The sequence below is a fragment of the Calidris pugnax genome, unplaced genomic scaffold (genome assembly GCF_001431845.1).
Source record: "Calidris pugnax isolate Ruff unplaced genomic scaffold, ASM143184v1 scaffold20, whole genome shotgun sequence".
Taxonomy (NCBI): Eukaryota; Metazoa; Chordata; class Aves; order Charadriiformes; family Scolopacidae; genus Calidris; species Calidris pugnax.
Window position 1 is genome coordinate 26,413,313 of NW_015094510.1, and position 15,681 is coordinate 26,428,993.

The 15,681-nt window shown below is 42.5% G+C and overlaps 1 protein-coding gene across 3 annotated transcripts in view; it reads left to right on the forward strand.

The window, feature by feature from the left end:
* Positions 1–6: 6 nt before the first annotated feature.
* The window catches only part of ZDHHC20 (zinc finger, DHHC-type containing 20), a 49,344-nt gene continuing 33,669 nt past the window's right edge, over positions 7–15,681 (forward strand). For 2 of the 3 annotated variants that reach the window (XM_014965915.1, XM_014965917.1), the window contains exon 1: positions 7–213. In XM_014965915.1, the coding sequence (XP_014821401.1) occupies positions 96–213 (118 nt within the window). In that variant the 5' untranslated portion in view covers positions 7–95. The remainder of the gene's footprint in view (positions 214–15,681) is intronic. The other variant, XM_014965916.1, reaches the window with a different exon arrangement.

Below are 15,681 nucleotides of genomic sequence, written 5' to 3' on the forward strand. Positions count from 1 at the left end.
GCTCCGCAGCGGCGGCCGTAGCTGCAGCCGCCGCCGCCGCCGCTCGTTGCAGCGCCGGCGCCGATGCCTCCTCCTGCGGCGGCCCGGCAGGGAAGATGGCGCCGTCCCACGTCCTCAAGTGTTGCCAGAAGGTGTTGGCCTGGGTGCCCGTGGCCTTCATCGCTCTGGTCGTGGCCTGGTCCTACTACGCCTACGTGGTGGAGCTGTGTATGTGTGAGTGGACGGGAAGGATCGCGGGCGCTGCCAGCCGGGCGGGGAGGACCCCTCACCACCCCTTCTCCCCTGCGCCCCGCCGGGGTTTCCCTTTCCCTTCGCCCGCCTCGGGCTTTCCTTCAGGCGGGCGAGAGGAGGACACCCCCTTCTTCCCTTCAGGTGCTCCCTCCGGGGCTGGGTTTACCTGTTGTCCCCCCGGCCTGAGGCGCCTTCCCGGGGCCGCCGGGCGAGGACGGCGGGAGTCCGCCCTCAAGACGCCTCATGGCGGCGGGATCCCGGACCGGGGTCGCCGGTGGAGAAGCGACGGACGGGGACGAGGGAGAGGAGGCCCAGACGGGGGATCTGGGGCGCTTTGTTTGGGGATAGGCCCCTCAGGGAGGCGGTGAGGGGCAGGGGCACCCTCAAGGAGCTATAAGGGGTAAGGTACCCCCCTCAAGGAGCCATGAGGGGCTGCCGGAGCTCCCGAGGGGTCCCTTGCCCCTCATGTTTCCCTGTAAGAAGTTTCCCTTCTCTATTTTTATGTTGTTAATCCGTCTTTCTGATGTATCGAATAACTCCTTGACCACCGTATGAGTGTATTTATCCTTCCCCCCCTCCTTCCCAGCTTCTAATTAAGAAGCGCGGTGTCATTGAAGCATAATGAGGCTGAAAACATCCCGCTTAAGTGGGGAGGGGGGAGGATTTACGGCTTATGGGGTTCTGTCAGGCCGCGTCAAGGCTTTCTGGACCGAGGGCTCAGCGTTATGTAAATCTGCCTTGCAGAGGGTGTCGGTCAGATATTTACCCTTTTCTGTCTTCAGGAGGAAACTTCCGATGAGGAGGATGTTGCCTTTCTCCAGGCAGGGTCCATGGAGCAGCACGGTGATGCGCAGTGTTTGTCAGACTTGGTAAAACTTGGAAGCAGCGTAGGAAAACTAAAGAATGTGTTACTGAGCGTTTGGCATGTTCAACTAAGGAAGCTGAAGTGAAAAGCAAAAAAAAAAAAACCAACCCACAAGCATGAAGAACTATTTTAAGCTACATATAGGTCTATCTAGCATTTCTATCTAGCATTTGTAGGTCCTTGTTATTTCTGCTATTTGTGTAAAATACGTGCTTTGATATCCCTAGCTAGAAATGAAAGGCTTGCATGCACTTTATATCTGGGCAAACTTGTAAAAGCATCCTTCCCATAGAAGTAATCAGTTATTTTTTTAACTGTAGGACTTAGGGTTTTGGATAACTTTTCTGAATGCACATGGTATTTCACAGCCTTTTGTGTTAGCTTTGTGTATGTGGACTGGAACATTAACCACAGGCAAAAAGTTATTTAGACTTAAAATAGTGGAAATACAATTGTAAAGTAACACTTGTTGAGATATTACATGAAATGTTGACATGAGAGTTGCAGATACATCAGTGTATTCAGACTTGCCATGCTATGGTTTAGTGGTCTGTGAGTGTAAGTAGTACTGTTTTTCTGGGAAAGTCGTGCTTGGATCTATAAATACTTGGAACGGAATTCTAGATAATCTTTAATACTGGAGGTCTGGGGCATGTGTAGTAGTTTCAGGAGTCCTGAGAGGGGCTGTGTGAGGTTATAGACCCAGGTGTGAAGGTTTTTTGTACCCATCACAGTCTGACCACGGTGACAAAAGGCAGATTTAGGACTATGTTATTTCTTCTCTTAAGCAAAGAACAAAAAACTCAGAGATTAAGAGACTTGCCTAGGGTTTGCGCAGGTGGTCTCTGGCTGAATTGAGAACAGAACCTCAACCTCCCAAGTCCCAGCTCTGTGTCTTGGTCACAGTGAGTGGGTCAGGGCTGGGCACTGGTGGATGATTCTTCCTTCGCAGGCATAGAGAAGCTGCCTTCTGAGTTCATTAGGGTTTAATTTGTGTGAAAAATTATTGAAAGGGTTGGCTCCTGTTTATGCGAGAACTTTCACATCTATAAATCTGGTTTCTAGACGTCTGGCACTTTTTGCTCACAAATCAGCTTTATTCTTAATGTCTGCACATACAGACTATTTAGAAAAAGTGGTCATTTAAGGAGAAAATGACTTACTGTTTTTCATTGCTGTTACTGAATTTTACAGTAGTTACCTGTCTAAATCATACTTGGTGACCAAGGAGTTTATTTTTCTGTGAGTTTTTTTCCATTGTGGGTTTTGGGGGTTTTGTTTGTTTGTTTTAACCTGTTGAATTTTGTTTACACTCTTGATAAAAGGTCACCTCATCAAGGGAGAGGAAAGGGTGTTTGTGTTGCTAATGAATGAGGTGGTGCTGGGCTCTGCAGATGCTCACGTACAGCGGGTGTAGAAGCTGGGCTGATGGCTTATTGCATTTCTGTGGCTTTGGCAAAGGGCTCAATGTGCAGCCGATGTGTCCCTGGGAAAAGGAAAGACAGATGGAGGAAGGGAAGCTTTAGAAAAGAGGAGACACAACAGAAAACTTTGAGGAAATATTGAGAATAAAAGAGAAATTAAACACACACAAACACACACCCCCAGTGTTTTTTTCAAAGGTTAGTCTCAAAGATTTGATAACTGTGAAGACGTGAAGCTAACAAGGAAACGGGAAGAGGTAACGCTTTCATTGCCCCAAGTTTTTCTTCCTGTTTTGGTTTTTTTTTTCCTCCTTTCAGTCTCTCTTCATGTATTAAAGGTTAAACATATGTTTTCGGTTAGTAGATTGAGCTTAATGTAGTATTATAAAAGATTCCAAATAATCAAAGTAGAAGATGGTACAGTAAAGTTGGGGTTGCTTCTTTCATCACATCCCCCTTTTCCTTTCAGTTTTGCTTCTCCCTGCTGCTTGCCCCACCCTCCTCCACTGGGCTGTTCATATATTGCTCAATGCCTTGCTCTTGGTGTCTGGCGGACTGAGTTTTAATCTGTAATTCAGTGCTAGTATGTATTTACTGGGTTATGCCTCTTCATAACCCTGTATTATATTAGTTACAAACTGGCTATGAACACTGAGGACGACTGGTGTGGACAAGATGAAAGGAGATTCATGAGCTAGTCCATTGTTTGCCTCCCATGGAAACTGCCAGCATTGTTGCACTCTCTGAAGCATTGCTCTTGTATGCTGCTGAACACTGGCTTATTTAGACCACTGCTGCTGTGTAGTTGTGATCATCAGGTAAATTACCTATTAATCTAATTGGGAGAGTTTAAATGACCCTTTCTCACCAAATGCGTGGAAGTTGAGGGAATGTCAGCAGAGTGGAAAAAAAAATATCTGTGAACACATGTAACTGAAGGAACTGCAGAAAACCTGAGGAAACATCTCATTCAGATTTTTTAAAAACGTTTTGAGTGGAAAAGCCACGAGTGAGCACTTTCTGACTAGATTATTTCTTCTTTTCACACATAGCTTGCGCAGAACTCTGCTTGCAAGAAAGCACACCTAGAAATACATAAGGGATATTGTAAAATAACTTTTCATCAGTTTAAAACCATTTCGTATGTTCTTTCTTGTTATCAAAACATGTTTTGCTTTGAACATTGCTTTTGTAAACAATGGCTGTATTATACTGTCAATGAATTGGACTGATTGTGTCTGCTTGCCACATCCCTCAGAAGCTCAGAAAGAGTGGAGCTCTTCTCTTGTGGTTCTTTTTCACTTATGGCTGACTTCTATCTTATTACCTATCGCAAATGTTTTTGTAGGTGATGGCCTGGAATACAGACTGGCTGCAGGATGATCAGAAGACGCTGTTTTGACACATGTAGTAGGAGTTGGTGGGTGAAGCCAGCCTGTTTCCTACAGACAACCATTTTGCTAAAACACTAGTAGAATTTGGTCTGCACTGAGAAAAAGAGAAAGAAGTTAACATTGGTGGAGTTGTCTGGAGGTAGTAACTAAGGTCTATTGGCTGGTTTTATTTAAAGAAATAAAAATTTTGTTCAGGTTAGGGTTTTACTTCCCTAGCAAGAACTCTTATGTTCTGAAAAGCACAGTCCTGGCTCTTCTCTGCGCTGAGAGTTGTAAGGAGAACGGCTGGTTTTATGGATTTGCCAAGCTTGTAAATGTATGAGGTGGGTTGTTTTTTTTTTTATGCCTCAAACTCTGCAAAGTATGGAAAAATGTGATTTTGAAAGCTACAGGAGTACCAAACTATGTGTTCTTATCATAGCATCTACTTGCAGAAAGGTTTGCCTTTTTTAAATACAGTGTAATGTCTGCTGTTTAAAAGCCTGGCAAACAAGGCAGTTCATGGTTTAGAATACATAACTTCATGTTAATGGTACACTGTTACAGGAGACTGAAGTAGCTCTTGTCAGTAGGGAAGACAACTCTGATTTCCCCAAAGCTCAGTCCACATGAGAAGCACATGGTGATCTGTTGTAACGCTCCCCATTTGAAGCGTCTGTTGCATAAACAGAAAGAAGGTAATTCCATCTGCCTCCTCCAGGAGAAATCTCTACTGAAAATGCTAATGCAGTACCAATCAAGCAATGACAAGGTGATATTATCAGCAGTATGTCAGTAACTTCTGATTTCAAACTACAGGAAAAGCTGAGGTATCAGCACTGAAGTACAACATTTGCATGTTAAGCATGCATAAAGCATTCCCGTAGGAAAAGAGGGTTACTGTTTCAAGAAAAAGAACAGCAAATTAAACAGGTTAAAGCATTAGTAGCAGTTAACTATGTTTATGTGCCTCTCATGAATTTTAAAGTAAAGAAATTGAACAGCTTTGGATGCACTTGGTTGTCTTGTAGTGTCTCAGATCAAGTATGTATGTTATGATCTTTAATGAAATCTTTTTGTTGTTATGAATAAGTAGAATTCCTGTTAAAGCTCAGACTGGATACATATGTATTGGAAAACTAGACGCTCAGCGTGAGTAGAAAGATTATCTATCTTCTTATATGGTGCTTTGCACTGTATTGGTCATACTAGTTTATAAAGATGGGTCAGCTTGTGCCCTTTATATGGCATGAAATCTGCTCTCTTGGCAGCCCTCTAATAATAATAAAAAAAAAACGTTCCAAGAGCAACAGAGCTAGTCAGCCTGGTTTCTTGGGGAGTTGTCTGGTATCTGCTCATCCTACTCTTCTGCGAGCAGAAGGACTCCATCCCTCTTCTCCCTCCCAGCCCTCTATCTGCGGTGCCCATCCCGGCCCTCCATTGGCAGTTTTCATCTGTAAACCATTCCTGACAGCTCTGCAGTAGTTGGCATCTTTCCTTGATCCCCAGTTATCACTTGGTCAAAAAAGAAGCATGGTGCTGTGGCTGGGTTGTTGCTTGGCTTGCCAGGGGGCAGGCAGAAACCGAGCACCTGAGCTCAGAGCAGCTACTTCCTAACAGGGAGTGTGGGCTTGTCTCTTCTACCCATCCACCAAGTTTCCTTTGGTGAAACTTACTGACATATCCTTAGTGTGAGACCTCCACCGAGCCTTGAAACTTGTCTGAAACTGGTCCGTGGACAGGATGGCTTTGGAGTAGGGGAGGGAAGGGGCTTAGGGAAGGCAGGGAGCTGAGCACAAGTATCTGAGCCGAAGCAGGAACTCTGCTTGTGGTGTGTTACTCTTTTGCTGTAGCTGTGATCACTCGTTGCTGCAGTGCTTCCTGATCGCCTCGTAGATGTGGACTACAAAGCTTTTGTTTCTTGGTTTAACTGTGCTTGGATAGAAATTAAGATTATGAAAAATAACTTACCTCAAATTTTCTACTCTCATTTTTCTCTGGTAACAACAGTAGGAGCTTTCTGTATGCTTGTAGGGTTAGAACAGTGAACTAAAAATTCACTTTTATTTTTAATCAGGGGTTTTACATTACTTTACCACTTACCAGTTCCCCAGTTTTCCTACGAGACACTATGGATAAAAGGACCAGAATTTCAAGCGTATGTTCTTGTAGATGTTACTTGGAGGTCATTGACCCTCTGCATACTGTGAACTTTAGGTTCTGCTGTCTATTGAAATGTTAACAATTAAAACTGTGTTCTCTAACAGCTCATTTTTTTATGAGTTAGCATAGATGTGCTTTCCATAATCAAAGAATTTATGGTGTTACAAAGATGGGTGTCTGAGCTGAGGAGAAACATTTGGATGCCACTGTACCTGCTTTTACTTTTGGAACTTGAAACTGCCTGTGATGGAAAATGGGAATAGGAGAAATCCTAGTTGTCTAAAATTTTGCCTGTAAATGCTGAGGATTCGTGGGGTAATTTTTTCACCCATTTAGTGTTTATCTGACTTTATTTGTTCAACAGTTTCCTACAACTTGTAAGAGTTTGTGCTGGTTTAACATGTGCTTTTCTTACAAGTGTTATAAACTATAGGTTCCTGATTTTCCTGAAACAGCTTTTATGGAGTTTTCAACTCAGTTGTTAACTCCTCCCTATCCAGTACATATTCTTCCTGTAACAGGACCAGAATATCCATTTTTCTCTATATAGTACATATGAAATTTAATAGAAACATTTGTGAAGTAACTACACGTCACTTTTCTGTGTGAGCTGAATCTCCACCAAGGTGAATCAGGTATAAAAGGGATAATGAGACAGCAACAAAAACATTTGTTGTTTTAGCCACTTCCCAATATTACCTCCATCTGCTGTCACTAAATTGTTTTCTGTGGAATGTGCTTAACTCCTCCTGTCCTAGGTCAAGAAAAAACTCCAGGCTTTCCCTCCCTCTTCTGCTTCACCCTCCAAATCCTCAGTGGAGTGCCTCCTACATAACCTTTGACTGTCTTTTCTTATTGGTGCTGAATCAAGTTCCTCCTCTGCAGCATTTCAAGCCTCTGCTTTTCCTTTTTATTTTTTTTTTTCTTTTTGGAAAGGCCAAATGGCTCATCCATTCCTTATTCATGTTCCCTTTTGACTATTAGAATTGTCTTATGAGATTGTCAAAGAGAACTGGATCACAAGAACAGCTCGCTTTGCCTTTGCGGTTTCTGCAGCACACTCTGATTCTAAATATGGTGCAGCATTGTCTTAAATGTGAAGCACAGAACCATTTTCATCTTATGATTTACAGAGAGAGTGAGTGAGGGTTTTATGCAGGGGTTTTTTGTTTGTGGTATTTCAGTTGTGCATCCTGATGTGTGTTTGTCTCCAGAGTGGGGAATTCTTATGCATTTCTTGTGAAGCACTAAGCAGGGAGATAGCGCTTTTTTTTTTTTGCTTCCCCCCCCCTTTTTTTTTTTTAAGCCTATTTGGGACAAAAGATTTTTCGAGATGGAAATAATAATTCATCTGGAATTAGGCAGCCTGCTGCTGCAGAGGGAATGAATCAAAATTTAGATCTAAATAACCTTGAGAGGAACAGACATGATTTGTTTGAAGCAACCTAAACAGATAGTAATTTTATAAGCTGGTTTGCAGTTGTCTGTGGTGGACATAAAACTTACTTTAAGTGCCTCAGCAACTGCCTTAATCATAGTGTGAATGCAGAGAACTTGTTACTGTACTGTACTGTTCTGCTTGATGAGTAGTCATTGGGTTTAGGTTTGTCAAGTTTGGATTAAAAAAGCAGAGAAGCAAAGTGTATTTCCACAGTGCTGGGACTGATGGTGCCTGAAGGCTTTCATATCTATGGGTTTGTGGCATGCAGATTTACCTGAACATTGCAAGAGTCCAAAACAGAGCAAAATTTGTTTTCTGTTCTGTTTTGAAAAAAAGTCTGTGTAACTAACATGCAGGTCTTTTTTTTTTTTTTTTTTTTTTTTTAAAAATCAACAATGTAACATCTAAGAATGATTCGTTGATAAGATTCTTAGCCTAGCCCTGAAAAGTTGAGATATTTCCTTCTCTTTCACAGACATTCAGTATGTCTGAAAAAAACCACAAGGAACTTAAATCAGTTATTTTTTTTTTTTTTTTTTTTTTTACAGTATCTGGAAAAGGATGCAATTTTTATATAGGATTTTTTTGGAGATCCTTTGTGTGTGTAAATTTTTATTGGTTTAATCTACCGCTCCTTAAGTTTCATGTTGTTTGGGTTTTTTTAAAAATAATTATATATATAAAAAGCTTGAGTTCAGCCTAGTAATTGTATACAGAGATATTACTTGCTGTGTTGCAGGGTAGATACCCACTGAGATAAAGCTAAAGCAGAAACTGGTGCAGAGAGTAGGCTTGAACTTTTTTAATAGCTCATAATTTAGACAAATTATGAATTTATACAAAGGGAGGGTTAAAGACCATTGAGCACTGGGCTCAACCATTCTCTCTCTGTGTGGCTTTTTTTCTATGGATGTTCTCAAACTCGTAAAGATTCTATGTTTCTCCCTACTTCCCACACTTGCGGAGCCGCTTGGGAGACCCAGTTCCAGGGAGCTGTTAGGAGTGGAAACGGGGGTCTGTTTGTGAGCAGAAGTGATGGTCTGGGATTGCTGTGAGGCACGTACAGGGCATCAGGAGCGGTGCTGCCATTCCTCGGCTGCCTGGTTTTGCGATAGTCTCCTTTCCTACTGTAGGACAGGGCTCTCCTCTTGCTGCGCAGCTTCTCTGGATTCTTTAGAGAAGTGGCTGGACCTCCTGATCCCATCCTGGTGCATCTTTCTGTGCAGTTTCTCAGGAGGCATAAGATTTAAGGGTCTGCATCACCTCACGTTTACTGGTAGACGCTTAGAAGTCATCACTTTCCTGATTTAACTTTCTGTAACTCTGTGTGGTTCCTGACTTATTTGTTAAACCAGTGGCAATAGTTTCTTGGTCTTCAGAAACATTATTTCTCACCAGTGTACCACATTCCAGTACTTCACCTGAAAATGTAGATATTCTTGCAACAGTGTTACGATATGCGATATCCTAGAAAGATGACAGCAAAAATTAATCCTCTTAGTAGGTGTCGTGCATATATCAAACTCCTTGGTGGTCCTGCTGTGTCACATCCCATACTTTGCTGGGGGAGCCCTAATGCACCTCTGAGGTACAGTAGGCAGCCCTGTTTCTTTCCTCGGCATGAGCTGTATTAGGATTTATGTTATTTCAGCTGACCTTTTTACAGAGTCCTGAGCAAATGCTTTCCAAGCTTATGAGGTGAACTGTCAGCAGGCAGGTAAGCCCTGAGGATTTTATTTATTTATTTACTGAATGAGAGCTATATGAATGATGCTCTTTTGTATGCTTGCCTCTGTTTGCTCTGGAGTACTTTCTAAATTTTAGTATAGATCTTCTGAAGTATCCCCAAATCCCTTTGCAGTGGCTTGTGCAGTCTTTGTGCTGTCACTTTTTCGTGTTCCTAAGTGGTCTGGTAGTTAAATGAGACTGGTGCAACAAAAATATGTCCTGATCTTGTCCTCTAGCCAAAAATTTCTGTCCTGTTATCCCTGATGTTTTTTTCCTTCTGCAGCACCTGGATCTTTTGTTATTTTCCTGGGGAGTTGCTGGCTATGTCTTCCTTTTTGCACAGATACTAGAGGAAGTAGCTTTAGCTACAGTCGAGGTGTCCTGAGATATTTCAGTCCAAGTAAGGTTAAGTGAGTTAAATTCTATTTTGCAAGAAGAGTAGGCAGTAAAGCCTCCAGCATCAAAAGATGGCAGCAATTGTTATCAACCAACTTGATGAGCCATATATGGACAGATTCTCTAAAGCATTGTGAGAAGTCTTTGAACCTTCATTTATTCCATAAATATTTTAATAATAAAAATAATGAAGTATTAAATATTTATTAAGGGTTACAAGACCAGTATGTTGAAGACATTAATTCTTCACCGTTAAACTTTCCCACAACTAATAGACGTGTTTGTAAATGACGTTTTTCAAAACAGAACTTCCTTGAAGGGTTCTATTTAAATGCTTGGCTTTAGTAATATCATGATGGGAATTCATGTAAATTACGTTACTGGCTGCTATGTTGTTAATGTGTTGCTGGCAGACAATTAGCTCTTCTCATCATGGGTAGTTCCATATTTAATCTCAGGTGGCAAATGCCTATCAAATCTAACCAATGCTACAAAAAAAAAATAAAATTGAACTTAAACTTTGTTTGAGGGGTCCAATGATCTAATGCATGAGAGGAAGTCAGCTTGCTGGGCAGTTTGATTTCTTCCATTTCCCAATGAACTTGGCAGCAGCAAAATCCTTCTCTCAGAAAACAGCATGCCTAGTGCTTTGTAATGAGATTTACAAGGAGATTTTTATCCACAGAGATTTTATCTTAATATTTGAGGAAACTTGTTGCAAGCAGGCTCAGTAAGTAAGGAGATGACTTTTGGAAAAGTCCAAAGCCAAATGCAAAGAAGACTGCCTGATTAACAAAGCGGATCCCTACCGTTGGGTGATAGTTCTTGCCACTGGGCAGTGGTTCACGTCTGCAGGTCACAGCAGCTGTGTCTGGAATTTTTGTTCCTCACAAACTGACACCTCTGCTATCCTGCCGTCATACCTCTGAGCTGGGTGGAATAGCTAAATAAAGACTGTCACTCTATTTTCATCTGTCTAGAGTAGGAGTAAATGGATTTACTAGTAGCATCCTGAGCCTTTAAGACACTCAGCTTTGAGTGACAATATTCAAGGCACGTATTGACTGGCAGTTGCGACTGCAAATCAGTGAAGAGTGTTCTTTTTTTCAAAAGAAACGATAACTCCCTAATTACCTGAAAAACTCTGTTATAAGAAAGAATTGTACGTGCTTGTTTTTTGTTTGAGTTGGTTTTTCGTTTGTTTTGGTTTTTGACTTTAAATACATTGCTGGTTTCTAGTGTTACCGGCAGAGCACCTGATCTCATGTGTAAGACAGCTCTGTACAACAGGTGATACCAGCACGCTGTCAGCACCAGCTGATTATCCTCTTTGTGTCTCCTGTCTCTTGCAAGTGTCCTCCAAGTGTCTTTAACTACAGAACTGCTGGAGTTACTCCTAACACAAAAAGCCCTTTCACAAATCTGGATACTTGTATGTAGTGTTACTATGAGCCTGATCTGACCGGCCTGAGTGCAAATACCCCTCCTTCAAATGTTAATGTAATTAATTAGTGGTGTGGACATAAGCTAGCTCCACTCAGATGCTTCTGAGTTTCCATGCCTTTCTGGTCATTCTGTTTTTTCCCCATTCCCCTGTGTGCCAGAGGGAGCACAGCTCACTGACTCATGCAAGTAAGAGCCCTCTTTGTCTTTCCAGAAGAAACCAGGCTTTCTTTTGGCTGTGTTTGATAGCTTAAAGACAACATTGGAAACAACTTTTGTGCAGCACTTCCAAACTACTGGGCGATAAAGCTGTTATTGTTATGATAAAGCAGAATTTTTGGGAAAGGTCTGAATGAAGAAAGTCCAATCATTCTAGTAAGCAGCCGAGGAAAGCATGTAGAAGTAACGCCAGTGTTTAAAATCCATCAAAATGCAAATAGAATGAGCAGTGGCAATAGTGATTAAATAGCTGAAAAAAATCAAGTTAGATTGGGGTTTTTTGGGTAATTATGGCAAATTGAAAGTTAATAGTGCTTCTCAGGGAATAGGGCTTTTCAGGGACAGCAAACCTGGTACGTTCTGCAGCTGAAAGCTAACTTCATCTGCAGAAAAGCCTTTAGTTATTGGGGCTGATAAATCTCTTACTACATTGTGGTTCTTGGTGTGGACACAAGTGTGGGACTGTGAGATTGAGACCTGGGAACACGTCCTCCTGGGTGGCAACCAAGTGTAACTCTTGATTTTGAAGTCATTTAAAACATGCAGGTAGCCTCGGTGAGAAGGCCATTAGGAGACCTTTGGTATAACATTCAGGAATATTTTGTAGACGCAGAGGTAAGGAGTCATCTGTAGGATTTTCTGGGTACCAGAAGTCAGCTGCCTTCATAGCTGTGTTTTTGAACTGTGGAAGTGGTAGCACAGAATTTATTGTTCCCAGAATATACAGCAGAAATCTTTTAAGTTGTCATAGCTTAATTCATCGCTAAATGTAACTCCGTACCCAAGGAGTATCTTGCATTGATTATGCTAATTTCTGCTGTAGCCCTGTTTGTATTTATGCATGTACTCTCTGCATTGAGGATGAAAAGACCCTGCCTAAATAAAATCCTTTTTTATTGTGACAAAAAAATGTTTTCTGGGCAGCAAGCCTCTGGGTGCTCAAAATTACTTGTTAAGTGAAAGAATTGCATTAATATTGTTTGAACCATACAATAAATTGTAACAATAACTGGTAACAAATAATAAAGAAGGTCTGCAGTGCAGCTTGAACTGCCCTATTTGAAATGTTAATGCATTTTACCTGTCCCTGTGATAATGCTGCTTTGAATCCTGTAGCAATGGGCATGGCGATCATGAACATATAAAACTCAGTGGCCATAAACAACAGGGTCTCTTCCCTGGCTACATTTTCTTTCTCATTCCTCCTCCCACCCCAGATCTCTCCCACACACACACTCCCTGCAGTGCCTTTGAAGGCATCATCTTGTGAGCAATTCAAGTCGCAAAGTAGCTCCCTCAAGTGATTTGGTTGTGCACAGTGTGTGTGAGGAGTCTGGGCTCTAGCTCAGGTGCCTGTGCCAGCAGCTGTGCTGCTTTAAGGCATCAGTGGCCCTCGCAGGGTTTCTTTTTCCTCTCACAACTGACCCTGTGCAACCCGGTGTCATGGTTTGGACAAGAGGCCATGAACTGCCATTCCACCCTTCATCACTGCGATTTCCTGCTGTTTGTGGACCCTCAAACTTGCCTTCATTGGTAGCTCAAACCTGAGCTGAGGCATCTGGGAAGGCAAGTGCCCACTTTTGCTATGTTTGTCTACCATAGGGGAGTCAGTAGATGGTTGAGAGGGGTAACTTCATGCACCCCTGTAGCAAGAGTTGTCCACCACAGGTCGTGCCTCTGAGCCAAGCATTGTGTTAGACCTGGCCGATGGTGCACCTGTGGTGCAGACCAGCCCCAGACAGGGCTATAGCTGGGGCTTGCAGTCTGGCAACACGTGTGTCTTCAGGCTGGTGCAGCACCAAGGCTTGTGGAGCCTCCCTCTCCTGCCTCACTCTTCTATAAAACACCGCTTTCTGAACGACCTAGCAGTGCAGTGCAGGGAAACCGATTCCTGGAGATCTGGAGTGAAAAATCACATCAACCTAGCATGATATGAAAATCATTCTAGGTTCGTATGGTCCAGATTTCTGCAGAGGACGTTTGTTCCAGCTGGTGGCAAGTCATGTGTGCGATTCCTGGGCCCCCATAGCCTTTCGGCAGGGACCTGGCAGCATCTTCCTGCGTTGGCATTTGGCTACGTTATGCTGTCAACTCAGTCGTCTTGAGTCATTTGTCTAAAAACAACTCCCTGCTGCTTAGGGAGGAAAGCACCTAGTGGGTGCCTGCCAGTCAGGAAATAAGAAATAGCTCGGTGTGGAAAGGTCACAGAATTACAGCTTTTAGAGAACAGTGGAGAGCTGCTAAGGTCTCTGTGCTCTGGCACCGCCCTGTAACAGAAGCTAAATGAGCTCAAGGAAGTTCACTCATCATCTGTCCCGCTTGTGTCAGTAAGTCATGTTTCTACCATCTTCTTGTGAGTGATTAAGGTCTGCACTTACAAATGGGAATTACGTTACCATAAATCTAAGTTATACTTTCAATTACATCCCATTCTCTGAACAAAGGAAAAACTCAGGATAACATCAGTGGTGCTTGCCTTTGTGCATAGGGTAATGCCCGTGGGGAGTTTCGGTTGAGTTTCAGTAGTGGTAACTTCTGGAATATATGTGTATGCAGGTATAAATATATTTTAATCCTTTTCCTTAAAACCTGAGAAAAGTTAAGGCTGTACATCTGGTGAAGGGATGCAATTGCACATTTATCACTCTTTCTTCGCACCCATGAGGAATGTCAGCCAAAATGTGAATGTTACTCTTGAGGTTCGTGAAAAGGCTTGTAATACCCCAAATATGACTCCTGCTAGGAGCCATTGTGGGTGGGGACAGGGGGAAATAAACATAGCACATGAGTAACAAGATCAGTTCTTTTCCTTTCCTATACTTCTGCATTAGTTGCAGTTGAATTTCTTGCTCTGCAGGGAGCATATCTGGCTTTGATTGGAATATGCCTTTTAGGGGAGTAGGGAGATGTCTGTGGGTTTTGTAAAGTGGGGGGTGGGGTGGTTGTGGTTCTTCCAAGGTTGAAGGTGAACGTGTCATCTTTTAGCACACCTCTTGCAAGGTCTTGGCAGATCGTTCTTCCTCTTTGCTTTGGGGTTTTTTCCTATTATGCGGTGATTTGGAGGGTGCTTGAACACTTCATAGCAATCCTAAAAATAAGCCTGAAACTGAAAGCAAACCAGCTCCCTAAACATACTTGTTCTTCCAAGATGTTCTGGGAGGTTTCCTTAAAGCAGCTTTAAAAATTCTCCAAAGCTTTCTGAGACTTGCACCTCTGTCACTTCATACTCCAAGAAGAATGCTTCCAACAAGTGACATTTTCTCCCGGGCTCATTTGTTACACAACTAATGATGTCCCTACATCTGCAGGATTGTTTCCTGTGATAACTCATCACAGGATAGGTTAGAAGAGGCTTCCAACTCTTTCATTCCCATGACATAGATGAGATGAAAGATAACAGACAACAATGTAAGGAAGAGTAATCTAGGAAGAGGTGTAACGACTGGTGTCATGAAGGAAGAAGTGTCTTTGCCGCCAGGGGTGATGCTAGGTGTCTAAATCAAAACTGAGACAACTTTTTCCGCTCTTCAAGTCAAAACTGGAATTTTTGCTTGTCCTCTAAGCTGACCAAGTTAAAAAGTGAATTTGAATCCCACCTAATAAAGGCTATATTTTATATTTTGGAGGTAGTATTCTGTGAAAGTGAAACCACATACTTAGTCATATTGCAGTGATCCCAAAGCATTGGGAGGTCCACGGTGTAAGCTGCTTAGTGGCGCAGGACCAGCTAGTGGAGCGTATCAGGCCTCTACATCCCTGAACAAGCTGCACCAGCATGAAGTTCAGTGTGGGCTCATCTACTTCTCTTCACAGGCAGGCTTTGCTGACCTCCTTCCTTAGTGGAGCTGATTTTGGAAACCCTGAGGTAGCCAAAGTAAATCTCTGCGCTGCAGTCAGACAGACGGGGCTTGTTCACATCGGTTGAGTTGCTCAGTGCTGTAATGCCGAGACGTTGAATCCTTTGAAACTACGAGGCCAATGTGGAAATTCATGGTGTGTGTGAGCACAAGAGTGCCTGCTTTTGAGCTCTTTGCAAGGAAGTTACCTGCAGGTTTCACTGTTGTCGTATTTTTTTATCCTTCCCTAGCTATATCTTGCTAAAACTTCATAAATTAGATTGAGAAACCAGAAACTGACTATTAAGAAGCCAGTCCTAAGAATATTATTCTTATTTTTCCTGTGGTATCTGAGCAGTAGAATGATATGGTGAGATATTTGAAAATTCTCAAAAGAAAAATGCTTGCATTTCTGAAATGCAGACCGGTTTGTGTTGACTGTGGTGCTGAAGGCACTAACTTGTGCTGATGCACCTAATCTAGTGTATAGTGCTGTTGCATCCTGAGGTTAGCATATAAATCGTATGTAGTGCTTACTTTATTCAAAAAAATACCAGCAAAA